The sequence below is a fragment of the Lepisma saccharinum genome, chromosome 20 (assembly GCF_977018435.1).
Source record: "Lepisma saccharinum chromosome 20, izLepSacc3.1, whole genome shotgun sequence".
Taxonomy (NCBI): Eukaryota; Metazoa; Arthropoda; class Insecta; order Zygentoma; family Lepismatidae; genus Lepisma; species Lepisma saccharinum.
Window position 1 is genome coordinate 11,390,881 of NC_139248.1, and position 15,321 is coordinate 11,406,201.

The 15,321-nt window shown below is 38.0% G+C and overlaps 1 protein-coding gene across 1 annotated transcript in view; it reads left to right on the forward strand.

Annotated features, from left to right (window-relative positions):
• The first annotated feature begins 1,737 nt into the window (after positions 1 to 1,737).
• dgo (ankyrin repeat domain containing protein 6 diego) overlaps positions 1,738 to 15,321 on the forward strand; it is a 57,141-nt gene continuing 43,557 nt past the window's right edge. The window contains exons 1-2 of the mRNA XM_083142114.1: positions 1,738 to 1,961; positions 12,118 to 12,231. Of these exons, the coding sequence (XP_082998240.1) occupies positions 12,139 to 12,231 (93 nt within the window). The 5' untranslated portion in view covers positions 1,738 to 1,961; positions 12,118 to 12,138. The remainder of the gene's footprint in view (positions 1,962 to 12,117; positions 12,232 to 15,321) is intronic.

The window sequence follows — 15,321 nt, forward strand, 5'->3', positions numbered from 1 at the left end:
TGCTTTTCCCTCTTCCTCTCTCTCTTTCTCTCTCCTTCACTCTCTCTTTCCTCCCCTTTAATCTCAGTTTCGTTGGTTGGTTGGTTGGTTGATTTGGTGTTTTAAGTCCACTTTATGCACAGTAAGGCTAATCGGGACTGGACCTACAGTTTAAAGTGGGATCCGAACCACTAGTGCCTCCACCGGGTATCGAACCCGGGACCCCTTGATTACAAGGCGACGACGCTACCACTGCGCCATCGGGGAGGCCCCAATCTCAGTTTCGTGTTCGTGGCCTAAATATTTAAGATAAACTGGATATTAAAGCCTCGCCCGGTATATTTTTAATTTGTGCGTATAGACTATTTCTTTGACTCTCTAGACCAATCGCGGCGATGAGGATGAACAATGATTGTTTGAAATAAAGCCCTGCTCAGCCCAGGCTGGAAACTCTGGGTGCATAGAGGTACTCCACGCAAACACTCACATGCACAATTTTACCACTAGTTTTGTCGCGTTTCTTGATATGCCGCATTGTTTCCATCTTCCTTCATAATTGTAGGGTATTTTAAATGACTGAAATATTTATTGTAATAAAAATTAATGGAGAATACTTAAATTCAGTTATATTTAACTGAACATTCCTGCAAAGAACAAAAATAACATGAAACTACTTATTTCGCAGACAATCTATTTTATTAGCACAGATAAAAGCTGTACATAATTCAACGGAACTCATTGTAGGAGTTATTGCTCACAAGGTTGCAACACTATTTTTTTTAAATTTCCCTATTAGAAAATGACAGAGTGTTTATATTCATTATTGCAGGCAAACACTTGCATCAGTTTTTCCCCCTAAATCCTTTGATCCTAATTGTATCCCTTTTACCCCCTTAAACAAGCTGCTGGCTTTATTTTTTGTAGCTAACCGCAAAATCTTTATATTGTCGAAATTATTATCATATTCAAAAGAATTCAAACCACCGCGAATCTATTGTACGACATTGTGGTACCCCAACAGCAAAAGAAACAGTAAGCGAATTGTTCGTCACCATTTTCATTCGGTCTGTATTACACAATGTGATGATAATAAATTGAAATAAATACGTTAATAAGAAGAGGACAATACCTGCTTCGAACCAACATAATTTCACTTCATAAAACAGCACATTTTGAATACTATTATCTTTGCCGTTGACTGTACTAGTTACTTCCCTTGATCTGTGTTCTTGAAAACCTTCTTAAAACTGTCTAAATCGAGTACAAAACGATGGAACGAAGCCTTGAACTTTATCTGTTAGAGTATTCTACATGTTTTTTTTTAAAAAAAAAACTGTTGAAAAAGCCACATTAAAAAAATAATAGAAAGTAATTTTGTGAGTATTGCTTTTTTATTGGCTGCACAAGGTTTTGCAAAGTTTACTTTAAAAATTGCCCAAAATAGAGAAATATGTATGTAGAGTTTGAGCTCTATATCTCCCTAAATAAAAAAAAAGTCCTAGAATGACACATTTAACAACCACCGCCGCTATCCTCTCCTTTTCCATTTATCTTGTCATATTCTACGTCACGGCTATCCTAAGAATTCAAATAAACGATGTTAAATGAGCCAAAATAGCAACAATTAATTTGGAGGGAAAATTATTCGAGAAAGGGAAATTACATTACCTGGCGAAAGGGAATTTGATCCGAGATGGCAACCGTGACCGCCGTTTGGCCAGGTAGGCCTTGCAAGTTTAGTGGGAGGGGGAAGGTTGATGTCTGCAAGAGTCAAGTCGTGACGTGGGACGGGAACATGGCGGCGAAGTAACGAAAAGAATGTGCATATTTTTGTCATCATACGATTATACCGCCGAAAAGACCATTGTGTTTGTGAATATGGTGTTCGTTTGGTGCTGGATCTGTGTGTAAAGTGACAGTGATTAGTGTTTCAGTGCATTTTAGAGGATTTCTGACATTTGTCGCTGGTCTATGTGTGTCAGGTAAGCAGGATTTTCTCAATGGTTTCGCGGCTCGACAGGTGTCGCTGGAGTGTAACCGACCAAACAACATCAAAAGAGATAAACAATGCATCCTTTTTTCTGGCTGATTGTCTTGGTTAATTCAGTATTTTACAAAGGATATAAAGTTTACTGGCCTTACAGTCGTTTTGTGCAAGTTTACTCCCTCCCGTAGCGGCAACCGTTAAAACAAGGAATGTTATAATTGGAGGTCAATGTTAAGAAGAGCGAGTTTTGAGAAATGGCCCAGGATTGCTGGGGAGATTCTAACGAGTGGTCGAGCCAGTAACATTTCTGCAAATTGTCATTAGTTCTTCCTGGTAAATGTCTAACAACAAAGAAGTGCATGTTTATCTTACGTTACAAATGAAGCACTTTCCTTGCTCGAATTGTTATTTTCCTCAATATGTTAAACATTTCAGTTCATAAAGCTTAATATCCAATTGCAACACTTTGATTTGAGGTCTATAAGCAGAAACAAACAGAAATGGTGTTACTTAACTAGTACTTTAAAAAAGGAAAGGCATATGATGGCTAGTTTTTGATAGTCAGTGCTGTATTATTGATCTTTTCATGCACCATGAAGGATCGTACGTTCATTAAGAAAAGGTTTTAACTCCATTAACCCCATTTGAACACTCTCCTGCAGAAAATGATTTTATTTTATTACATTATATATATAGATTGATTGATTGTAACCGTGAACTAAATTATTTAATTTTAAGGGAAAAACAAACAGAAGCAACGATTTGATTTTGATTTGCTTTATTTTACTTCGCTTTTTGTGCCACTTTTGGCTAATTTGCGAAGATGGGGATGAGTGATGATATGATGAAATTGATGAATGGACACTCCCAAATATCCATGCCCAGGCCAGGATTCGAACCCGGCACCCCTGGCGTCGTAGCGCGATGTGCCAACCACTCCGCCACAGAGGCCGCCCAGAAGCAACGAAAATTATATTTTACCATATGTTTGTAATTCTTAAGTTCTATTATTTTAAAACTTGGGCCCATAGAAGTGAGGGAGTTATGTTCCTCGACAACCACAGTTACCATAAAACAAAAATAAGAGAAACTACGTGCCCCAGGTAGAAATTTGCATTTGTTAAGATTTGTGTAAATCGGCAAGGATGGAAAAGATTAGATTGGATTGAACTTGCCCAGGGTAGGGACAGATGGAAGGAAGGGTTGAGTTAAAACCTTCGGGTTTAAGAAGGCTAGACAGTTAGTTAGTTAACATTTGTGTTAAGATTTTGAGAAAATGATATTTTTGTATTTTACTTCGTAGTACTTATTGTGGACATATCTGCAGAGGTTATAATGATGAGCAAACTCAATAGATTATCTTGGGACACACCAAAAGCCTTGATACCAAAAGTATTTCTTTAAGCAATGCTGCACCACTGTCGACGGTAGTTATATTGCTATGTGATTTTCCATTAATCAATTCCATCTTATCACAATTCATCACCATCGTTGCGATTAGCCAAAGGTGACACAAATGCGACGCTAAATAAACTAAATCAATCTCTATCTTTCATCGTTTCTTTCTTGTCTGTGTGGTGTTATATGTTATAGTGTGCTTGTGTGTGATGTCCTCTTGATCTGTAAGTGATTCTGAAACATTCTTGAAGACCATTTATGTGGAAGTAAGACTTCTTCATGAAGAGTTAGCACCGACTACTATTTCTGAGATTGAACATGAAAAATTTACACACACTTTTCGTTTCTGTCGTATCACATCGCACTATAACGCCAAGGATGTTCTTTGCGATTGTCTCTTCATCAGGGGCGCGTCGATTATCTGAGCGATGTTCGCCGAGCAAGATTTTCGCTCGTTGAGCAGACAGATCATTTACTTGGCGGTGTGTGCTCACTGCTCATTGATAAAAAAAATAACAGTGCCTTTCAATAATCTGTGATTAATGTGGCTGCATCGAGTGGACAAGATTTCACTCAATGTTTCAAAAGCTGTGTGTTAATTATGGAAATAGTGAAACAAAACTGTCGAAATTTTCATTTTCACACCCCTGCACTGTTGCACAACTTTCAAAAACTACGGTGTATATTTATTATTTCATTGGAATAAACAACACTTCATATTAATGGAATTACAAAATCTGGAATATACATTACGTTCTGTTACTTGAACTTCCTTTGTAATTACGCTATACCGCCAGCCGTTAATCATCAATATTTCCTCATTGGCCGCCTTCCTTACACAGTTTTCTTCTTCTTCTTTCATTGTAATCCGTCATCCCCAACGTTGCGATTAGCCAAAAGTGGAGGAAAAGCGATGTTAAATAACAACAATCAAACCATGGAGAACTAAAGTCCTCAGACCTTCAACATCTTGGTGACGATGCTCCCCAAAAAACCAATCTATGGACACTGCTGTTCAAACCGGTACCCAGGATTTTTGAGGGGGGACAGATCCATTTATTATATATACAGTGGCGGCTATTTGAGGGGACCTGGGGGCAGTCGTCCCCTGCATTTAGGCCACTTTTGCCCCCGTACTATGGCCTCTTAATGCTTGTCTACCAAGAGAAAATCACTCTCCTTGCCCCCCTCCCCTTCCCCAGTTTTGGCACCCAATCGCCGATACTGTTCAAAAGTAATCGGATAATTCTAAGTTTCGCAAATTAGAAATGTTTTCAAATTTCCTTTATTTTTTTATAGCAGGATCATTGAACAGCCACGATAATTATATGTTTAGAAAATAATATATTTAAAAATTATATTATACGCATTAGCAATTGTCATTAGAGAATTCTAGATGTGAGTTAACCCATAGCCCGCTACGAAGGATCATAGCGGGCTATGGTTAACCAAAAAACGAGAGAGAGAGAGCGATTAGGAGGGGGGGCGGGGGGACAAATGCCCCCCCCCCCACCCACTTTTTACCACAACACTATGCTAAAACTTATGTACCAAGGAAAAATAAACTGTCCGTGCCCCCCAAGGTTTGGAATCCAATCGCCGCCACTGAGCCGCGATTGGGTGCGAAAACTGGGGGGCAAGGACAATTTACTTTCTCTTAGTAGACAAGTTTGAGTGTGAGAATTTGTTTTAGATCCACATTTATGCACAGATAGACTAATTGGGACTGGACATAGAGTTTAAAGTGGGATCCAAGCTACTACGTGCTTCAACCGGGTCTGGGTAGACAAGGCTTAGCATTAAGAGGTCATAGAGCAGAAGCAAAGGTGGAAATAGTGGGAGGGGGCAACTGCCCACCCCCAGGCCACCGCTACTACTGGTAGCCTTATAAAACTAAAGGTACCCAATATCGTAGGGGATTGCAGACTTCTGGAGACTGCCTCCACACAACACACACATTCATTTATGCAAACAAAATTACCCGGTGGAGGCACATAGTGGTTCGGATCCCACTTTAAGCTGTAGGTCCAGTGCACAAAGTGGACTTAAAACACCAATCAACAAACCAACTAAAACAAGCAAGGACAAAATTGAAATTTTTACAAGTTTGAAAAATCGTCGATGTCATATTCGTACCTTTTTTTATAGATTCACATTTTAAAATGTCATGGCTCAAGGGGGGAAAGGGCATGGCCCCTCCCCTGGGTACGGACCTTCTGCTGTTCTTGAGCGTCGCGTCGGTGTATTGTCCGTTTTCCTCCTACTTTAGCCCGACCCTGTGGCCGAGTGGTTAGCACATCGCGCTGCGACGCCAAGGGTCCCGGGTTCGAATCCCGGTCGGGCTTGGTTGTTTGTGAATGTCTATTCATCAATTTCATCATTTCATCACTCATCCCCATCTTCGCAAATTAGCCAAGAGGCACAAAACGCGAAGTAAAATAAACTAAATCAAATCAAATCAACCTCCTACTTTAAACTTCCTTCTCTCCTCTTTAGTGTACAATCATTCTCTTTTCACTCGTACACAACACCCCTACCTGCAGTTCAAACTATAGCCTCAAATGACACAAATACAGCCAGGCTTTTGCAGTAAGAAAACATTTTCCCATAGAACCGTTACCGAACCTTTTTTCTTCAATGGAAAATTACATGTTTTTGTCGAGGTTATCGTTCCCTTTTTGTCCTTCGTTAGGAAAACACTGTGAATTGCTCTTTTCAAACCCACCAGGCTACACAATGCCCAGGAATTGGCCTTCCTATAGGTGCGCCTGTAACGAGGATACTCAAAGGCTGACCAACCCCATTTTCTTGTCTTAAATGTCCACGAACGGATTTGTTTGTGATGTTTTTATGCTGTGGACGAAGTGACAACGAGCATGTATGATCAGAGCCGGTCCTAGGTGGGTGCGGGGCCTAGGGCATACAGTATTCACGGGGCCTATACCCAAAAATTTTCAGAGGTCAGAAAGAAATCAGAGATTTTTGTTCCTTAGTCTGAAGTGCAGGCGTCCAATACAATAACAATATAAACATTATTAGGTTACAATTAATAAACAATAAATTTATATATGTCGTAAGAGCAATATGCAGAACATGTTGAAAGTTAGAACCCAGCATTATGGCAGGCTAATAAAAGTTTCTAAATTAGTGTTTCTTTGCAATGTATCAGTCAATTTGTAATAATATCCAATAACATTGTCGGTCATAGTTCTGTTTAGTTTATTTTCCACTGAATTTTGACGTTGTACATTTTGACAGTGTTTCATATGGAAGTAATATTTTCACTTTTTCATTTCATTAAACGAATAGTGCTTATTAACTAATTTGATTGAAATATTGGAACACTATTTTTATGTACTACGTTTTTTAGAATATGATTTCAGTAATTTTGAATATTTTTTTGTATTCCAAAACAACCCATGAAGTCTGGAAAAGTCAGCTTAGTTGCTACATTGGAAGCATAAGCGTCCTATAAACTCGTAATAATCTGTACACAAACTGTTATTTTTATTTTTTATTTTATTTATTTAAAAGTGTTTTTAAACTGCAGAGAACAGCTTTTCAGCCTTAATACAGCAGTATTACATGTTACATGGTTACAAGGTTACAAAGTTACATATTTCAAGGTATCCAAAACCACAGCATTGGACAAGAGAGCATTTGAAAATATTTAGCAAAACATAACCTAAAACTACTAGAATTTTAAAAATATATAAACATATATACAATTATTATATTTCATCTATAGAACTATAAAAGAGTTCTTAAATAGTTATCCTTATATATGTAGTTGAAATTGTTTTAACAACATTATCACTATCTATCTCACAGTATTCGAATTGTAGCTGTTTATGAGATACAGAACATAATTGCTATTTTTGTAGTTCTTATCCAGACATAATAATTCGCTATTTCCTCTCAAATTGTATGATTTCACCTTAAGCCATATCATTCGAAGGAGTTTTGGTACGATATATTTTCCCTCCAAGATTCCTTCCATATAAGATAAAATTCGCTTTTCAGCTCTGACATCAAGTCTGTCTATTTCTAGGTGATTCAGCAGGTTATCATACTCATAATAGTATTTGAATAGCTTGAATTTGTAATATATAAATGTGGTGCGGGACCCCCTAAAGCTCGGGGCTTCGGGCGAGTGTCTGACTTGCCCCTTCCTAGGGCCTACTCGGCTATGGACGAAGTAACAACGAGCATGTAGGTCGTGTTCTCTTTTAATTCTTTTTTTCAAATTATTCACTTTATGAAAAATGTCTAATTCAGTGTAAAATGAACCTTTGTCCGACACCAGCGAAGCCATTTCCGAAAATTCTTCTCCTTTCGAGAAACCGCTATGATATTCCAAAATTTGAAAAATTACATCTGCTTAGAATTCATTCGTAGATCATTCACGTGTATTTTCGTGTGGTTTGCGTTTGGCTAGATATTCTTACCAATATAAGTAATTCATCTTTTCCTGAAGCGTGCTTTAATTTCGGGAAAAGAAATGAGCTATTGAGTGTCACTCTGGATGCTTTTAATAGTTACAAGGAACTTTGAAGTTAAGATTAGCATCTAAATCATGTACTAATATAATATGATGTGGCTCGCGGCCAATTACTCAAATAGTTACTGGCCCTGCATGCAAAAAAGTTTGGGCACCCCTGATCTAAATTTCGCAACAAGAGATTATTCTTGAGTAAGTCGTTTATAATACTACTCTCACATTTTCTATCATTTCAAATTTAAAGCAGTTGAATATTTTAATTGAGGTTGACTTTGATTGTTAAATGACCGTTTATTACTGTCACTGAAGGCAGTGATGAGTGAAGCCCTTTCACTTTCACTGTATTTACATTTCATCCGTTCTCGACGGGGGAATGGGTAAGTTCATGGTTCGCTAAACATTTAGAGTCAATTCAGCTCACTGTAGCTCAGCTGTTGAAGCGAATGATCTCATTGTTCAAGATGGAATACATACAGATAGGCTCGTCAGACACATTTAACGTTCGCGATTTTAAATACGATGTAACTTCTTGGAAGCCTTCACAAATTTACACAATTAAGGTTTACCAAGGATAATTCAACGTAAGTTAGTGCTTGGAACTGGCTTGTAGATAAACTGAAAATTATAATGTTAATATTCACTAGAAACTGAAGGTCTTGGACAGCGCTTGAAGTGGAAAATGTTAGCTGGGGCGATGTTTGCCCTAGTCCTGAGGTTAGTTGGGGGAATGCTCCTATGATTTAACATGGTGGCAATGAGACAGCTAGGGGGGAAGTGTTGCGAGAATTTTGCTAGCTGGAAGGATACCATCCCCCCGCATCCCCCCTCACTTCGAGCACTGGTCATGGACCGTCATATCTGCAGTCAACTTATTACAGTGTATGTGTCTTTCGGAAAGTTCAGTGACGGCACTATAGACACACAGGGGTCCCCCCGGGCAATGCATTCCGCTCCCAGTAAACAGGAATATGCATTTTTTGTATAGTATCTGCGGGTATCAAGGGGTCCTGGGTTCGATACCCAGTGGAGGCACGTGGTAGTTTGGATTCCACTTTAAACTCCAGGTCCGCTCCCGATTAGCATAAAGTGGGCTTATAATAAACTTAAATATCAGAAAATATCCAGAAAAATATTTCTTGTCCCGTTAGTTCTAAGTTTCATTTATAAACTCTGCCGTTAGTCTATCAAAATAGTAAAGCGGAAAAGAATGTTTTGAGGAGGGAGGATGGGCATTCATATTTGTCATATATTTATATATCACATGGGAAGCGTGTAAATTTAAAGTAGCATCATTCGATATTTCGTTACAAAATGTTTCTCATATATTGGGGCAGAAAGGATGGCAGAGTTGTCCTGTGTACTATCACTACCCCACCTTCTCAGTACTGTAACCACGAAGTGTGCAACTTCTGTAATTGAAGGTCAAAGAAAGGAAAACATATAGTTCAGATAGAATCCTAGGATTTGCAATCACGGGCGAACAGCCGCGGCGCCAGGAATAATTATCTAGCGGCACGGAATTAAATTTAGGGGGTGCGAAGTTGCAAATATAGATGAAACACGTATGTACGCTTTAGCCACTACATCAAATACTCAACTTTTAGTAGACATTTATGAAAGTATGCGAAGGAAACTGAAGAATACAAGCGAAATGCTTAATTTTTGCTTGATTTTATTACTACAACCACATGTTTGGAGATTTAAAACCAACAAACCTTATTCGAGGTATGCCAAAGCCATATATTGTGTCTTACACTCCGAGAAATTACTCATAGAGTAGTGCTAGCATAGGAACACCTTTGCAATGCAACTAATACAGTTACAAAAGAAATACGTTATGCAGATGATAACAATAAGAAAGAAGCTACTAAGAGTTCAATTTGTGTGCTTTGGGTAAAAAAAAAGTTCGGGAATTCTTCTGAGAAAATACACGTACAAAAGAAAATCATATACTCGCACTTTCATGCAAAAGTTAACATTGTTTTCGGTTAAAAAGATATTTTGAAAGAGGGGTGCCGAAGAAAATTATGGGGTGCGCAAGCACGGCTTCGCACACCCTTGGCGCTGCCACTGCGGGTGCAGGAAAAAAAAAACATTTCTAACGGTATGACTGTTGTGTTTGGAGGGATGGAAAGGAAAACGAGGGGTGAATTTGGCAGAAACCTCTGCAGGAAGGCAACCCAAGCCACACAACAAGTACGCATTCTGCATATCTTCCAAGCCCCCTTCCCCCTGTAAAATATAGTAAAAAGTATCATGGAGACAGTATATTTCCACATGACGTTACGGTAATAAAATTATATAGTATCTTCAACGGCGATATCTTTCAGATGATATATCTCGATACCTAATTTCCAATATGGTCCATCACTAATTCCGACTTTTGATAGCAAAGTGACACGTCTACATGCAACATTATGAAATAATTTACTTGAAACAGTTACGTGTCTCCTTCGGTACAGGTAATCGGCATTGGTTGTTTATAGTAAATTTCTTCACTTCATTAGGTCCATGCTTTCAAGTTTTTGTTTAAAATAGATAATATCGAATTCGTTAATATTAACTACTTATTAACTACTGCATAACGGGGTGTAATCTGTAGATGTAAAGTTCATTAAACAAATTAACAATTTTTAAAACTAAGCTCCTATTCTACATTGCTAAACCAAAAGCCTTAATTTCATAGCTCGTGATTTAGAGAATTGTAAGAAATTCGTTTCATCTTCGGCTACACAAGACAACCAATTGGTATGTATGCAGGTTTCATTCAGTTACTTGAAAGCAGCAACATTTCGAAGGCAAATAAAGAAACAAATAAATCTTTAAACTGAATGGAGACATTAGCAACGTGTAGTGCCTTGTTGGATTGCCATGTAACGTTCATTGACCTGTTTTTCTTCTTTTTTCTACGTTCTCTTTTATCGTCATTTTTACCGGCCAAGTGGAAACTAGGAAAAACAAACTTTCTCATGGAAATCACTTCGTACGTGCTGCGTCATTGTGAATCTGCAATGATGTCACATATCAAGGTCAGCTGCAGTAACGGGACTCAATAATAACATACGGAAGAGGCAAAAAATACTTCCAGTCGAGTTGACCTTGTACCTTTTTTTCCTCTTTTAGAGACAGGTAGGCGTCATTTTGTCAGATCACGATTCTTGTCGCTTACTTGGCCAGAATATACTCTGTGGATCAGTCCGTGCTTTACAAACAATTGACATGCGAGGTTGTGTTCGCAGCGCCGCCTACCAATTAATGAATCTGGATAGCATTTTGAATGTTATATTTTTTTCTCGATTCTTATTTGGTCAAATAGCGTTGAACCTTACCACAGTTGAGACGAAACACGTTCTGTCGGATATTTTTTTATACAGAGAAACTGACCCAGATTAGTTTTTGGTCAAGTGAAAAAAGTCCTGTGAGAATCATTCATTTTAAGATTTAAAGGAAATCTATTACAATACGTAGCTACATCTTAAAGTTCCACTTCGCTTCTTATTATTGTACTTGTACATTTCTTTTTTTTAAAAAAAGTGTACATAGGGACTGAAATTTGAATTGGTTTATGTTTATTAAATTGTGGCAGCTGTAATAAATACATTATGTTACTTGTTACTTGGCAAATTCTGTAGCACTCTCTATGATTTCACACCAAGGTTAGCTATATTAGTTAATATGGTAGATCTATATAAGCCTCCTTGCTCAGGGGATTCGGTGGGGGTTATGCTCCAGTTTGTTTCAGATGCATGCAAAGATCTAAAAATACAGCACAAAAGAATTTGTTGCCCAACTCGTTGATAGTCATAGGCCTATCTCATTTTTGGAAATGCCTGATGACACGGTATGTACTAAATTCTTAAAATGAATGCATACGAATTGCCTTATTTAATAGAACCAGAAGGTTTGCAATTTCTATTGCATTATGTTTGCTATAGCTTGAAAGTAATCACCAATAGCATTGCTTGCTTTGCTGAATTCTAGATGGGTTTAAGTATTTCTCGACTGAAACAAATTGAATGCGAAGTCATGACTATTTCACTGCGTCAGGTGGGAAAGGAACCAGCGTCGTCTACTTCTGTAGCTGCAGGTTGGCTCCAAACGAAAGCACACGACACCCGTTCCTTCCCCACATGTAGCCATGAAATAGTTGGGCAATACATTTCTTGTTCTGCTCTCCTACCTTACTGGCAGCAAGTTACATTTCGAACGATTGTCCAGCAATGGTTGATTTTATTTTATTATTATTTTTCAGATCATGTAAGAGTATAATGAGATGGCTGAGAAGTTGAGGCAGGCGTCTGCTAGAGGGAGTTACAAGGAGGTGGTCCGTTTGCTGGATGATGGAACTGCTTTCGAAGCTGACGAGGTAAGTGCTATATATAGTGTCATGACGTAGTGCATTATCACTAGATTCGCTTTTCTGTGCCTCCCCTTTCTGAGAGTTATCGATAAAAAATATATTAAAAGGATTTGCTGTTTACCTCTCAGTATCCTGTCGTACCAGAATGAGAATTTTAGCAAGCTTTTGATATTTCTGCAACAGAGAAGCACAGAAATAAAGGTAGAAAACGTTTGTATTTCTCAGCAGCAGAAAATTAAAGATCTGATCGCGCAAATGCTTTCAGCTTATCAACAGAGCTTCAACCAGGGTTATTCAGATTTTTCCCACTGGGGTTGTAAGTTTAACTTCAGAGCTAAAATGACCATAAATTGGCCATTTGCGGTAAACATTGGGGGGGGGGGGGGTTGTGTGAATAAATCACTGGCTTCAACTCAACAAGAGGCAAAAAAAAAAAAAGTAAAAGTTTTCATCGGCAAAAGCATTAAATATACATATGTTTAAGGAGTATTTTGTTGAAGCTGATGAGTGGGTTACTGAGCGCGATTATAAAATCCAGTCGGAAAAACAGAAATAAAAAATAAGACGATTCTATGACTGAAGTAAACATTTAATTATCAATGCATGCAAATTACATTTAAATCTAGCACTTCTCTAACAATGTAGCAAATTCATGAATCATTCACATAAAAGAAACGTGGAAAGTGCGACATTTTTAGTTTTTATACTGGCTTAGACCTGGCAACATTTTAAATCTGACCCTGGCCTACTACAAATAAATATTTTGAATTTCACGTTGTGAATGTGCAACGTGGTATAAAAGGTTTCTTCCAACTTTCAGATGAACAGACTGTTCCCACCTGTCTATGGACAACTGGCGTCAAAACATCAATATTTCGTTGCGGCGTGACCTTGAAGTCGGAAGCACCCGTAGGATTCCAGTTAGCTTTCCCCGTGGCAAGGGCTAAATTGCCTTCTAGATTGCGTGGAGTTATGTGAAGATATCCAGGGCTAACAGCGGTCAAAACGATTGGTACCTGTGAACCGGAATGCGAGTCATTTGTGGAGGAACATTGTCATTATGTCTTAAATGCCAGCCATCTTCCTGCTGATCACCGAGGCGGGTCATTTTATGGCAGTCGGCTGAAGTCAATTGAAAATGGTTGGGAAGCTTAAAAGGGAGATGTTCAAAATTCAAACTAGGAACCTGAGAAAGTGACTTCCTGGGTGCAAGCAAGGAAGAGGCAAAATAGTTGTAATCAAAAGTGCCAAGGTTCGGTGCGAAGGTTAGGATCTCATTTTACACTGTTATGGCCAGTTATGTTATTGTGCAGGTCAACTTTATGCTCATCGGGACTTGACCTACAGTTTAAACGGTATCCGAACCATTCAGGGAGATGTGCTTCCACCGTCGGCAGGATTTTCTGGAAAAGGGGGGGGGGGCAGGCTAGAAAAAAAATGAATGGGACAAACAATAATAGAAAAGTGAATATCTAGCACAATAGTGTATTATTATTATTTTATATTAAGTTTTATGTGATTCCTGTATTTTACATTTTTTTTACTCTAACACAATTTTTACTTCGGTTATTCTGATCGAATACTAACTGACTGAACTTTATTTTTGTTAAAAATAACAAGCTTTCTGCTTTTTTTTTTGTAACTTGAAATGAACAATGCCAATTTCCATAGGATAGGTCTACAGCAAGGACGTATTTAGGGGAGGGTCCAGGGGGTCCGGACCCCCCGAAAGATTTATCAAGTATTAAAATTAAATAATGAAAAATGTATTTGTTTAGCCGTTGTTATATAATTTCCTCTGAACTTATTGTAAGACAAGGATTATATTGGGATCATACGGCTTTGAAGGACACGAAGGACGTATTTCGGGGGTACGGACCCCCCCCCCCCCTTTGCCCGAAAGACTTATTAGGTACGAGAATTAAATAATGAAAATATATACTCGTCTAGCATTTGTTGGATAAATTCCTCTGAACTTATTGGAATACAAGGATTATATTGGGATCATACGGCTTTGAAGGACAGGAAGGACGTATTTAGGGGGGTTCAGGGTTCCGGACCCCCCGAAAGACTTACCAAGTACTAAAATTAAGTAATGAAAATATTAGCATTTGCTGCATAATCGATGGTTATTAATTTCCTCTGAACTTTTTAGAAGGCAAGTATTATATTGGGATCATACGGCTTTGAACGAGATTACAAAGAAGATTTATGTACACTACTACTCAAAATAATATGCATAAAATATTAATCAGAAACTTACTTTTCTTCAACTACATGTAACATCATTTTTGTTATTCGATAAATATTCAATTATTCATCTATTTGATATAAATTCATTGCCAGGGTACTTGTTTTTATGTAAATTATTCCGATCTGAACTACAGGTAAGCTACGTAATGAATATGCGCTGTTATATCTCTATTCTTATACAGTATTTTTACCTATTCGTGTAATAATAATATTATATTAATTTAAGTATTGTGATTAGTATTAATTTGATTTAATATAATTATTTTAATTTAAATATTATTATTATTATTATTATTATTATTATTTCTGAGACACTTGGTCCGAACCCCCCCGAAACATATTTCTAGATGCGTGCCTGATCTACGGACTTGTTCGATCCCCTCTATCGACTTCCATGATCTCGTCTGAATCCATCTGAGCATGATGGAGGTCTTGCCAAACCAGATGGTTAACAGTCAAAAGACGAAACGAAATGCTTTATTAACTTTCAACATAGGTATATCCTTCAGTCGTGGGAAGTGTTTCCATTTAATACCTCGGCCTAAACGCAGGTGTTCCTTTACGAGTGTTCCTTCATCGTCGCGATTATTCTAAGGGAGCAGAAAAAGAAATAAATACAGATGCAGTCATATTTAATATTTACAATTCGTAAGTAAAAAAACAAACGCAGTCGAGTGATTAAGGACACGGACTCGTGTTCGAGAAGTCGACTGTTCAAATTCAGTTTTCCCATGGTTTCCCATAGTAACTCCGGGTGAATATTAGGATAGTACCTTTAACGGTAACTTGGCAAGAAGTCCGAGATTCGATTCCCCAGTTGTTCCTATCCCGCTTTAAACTGTA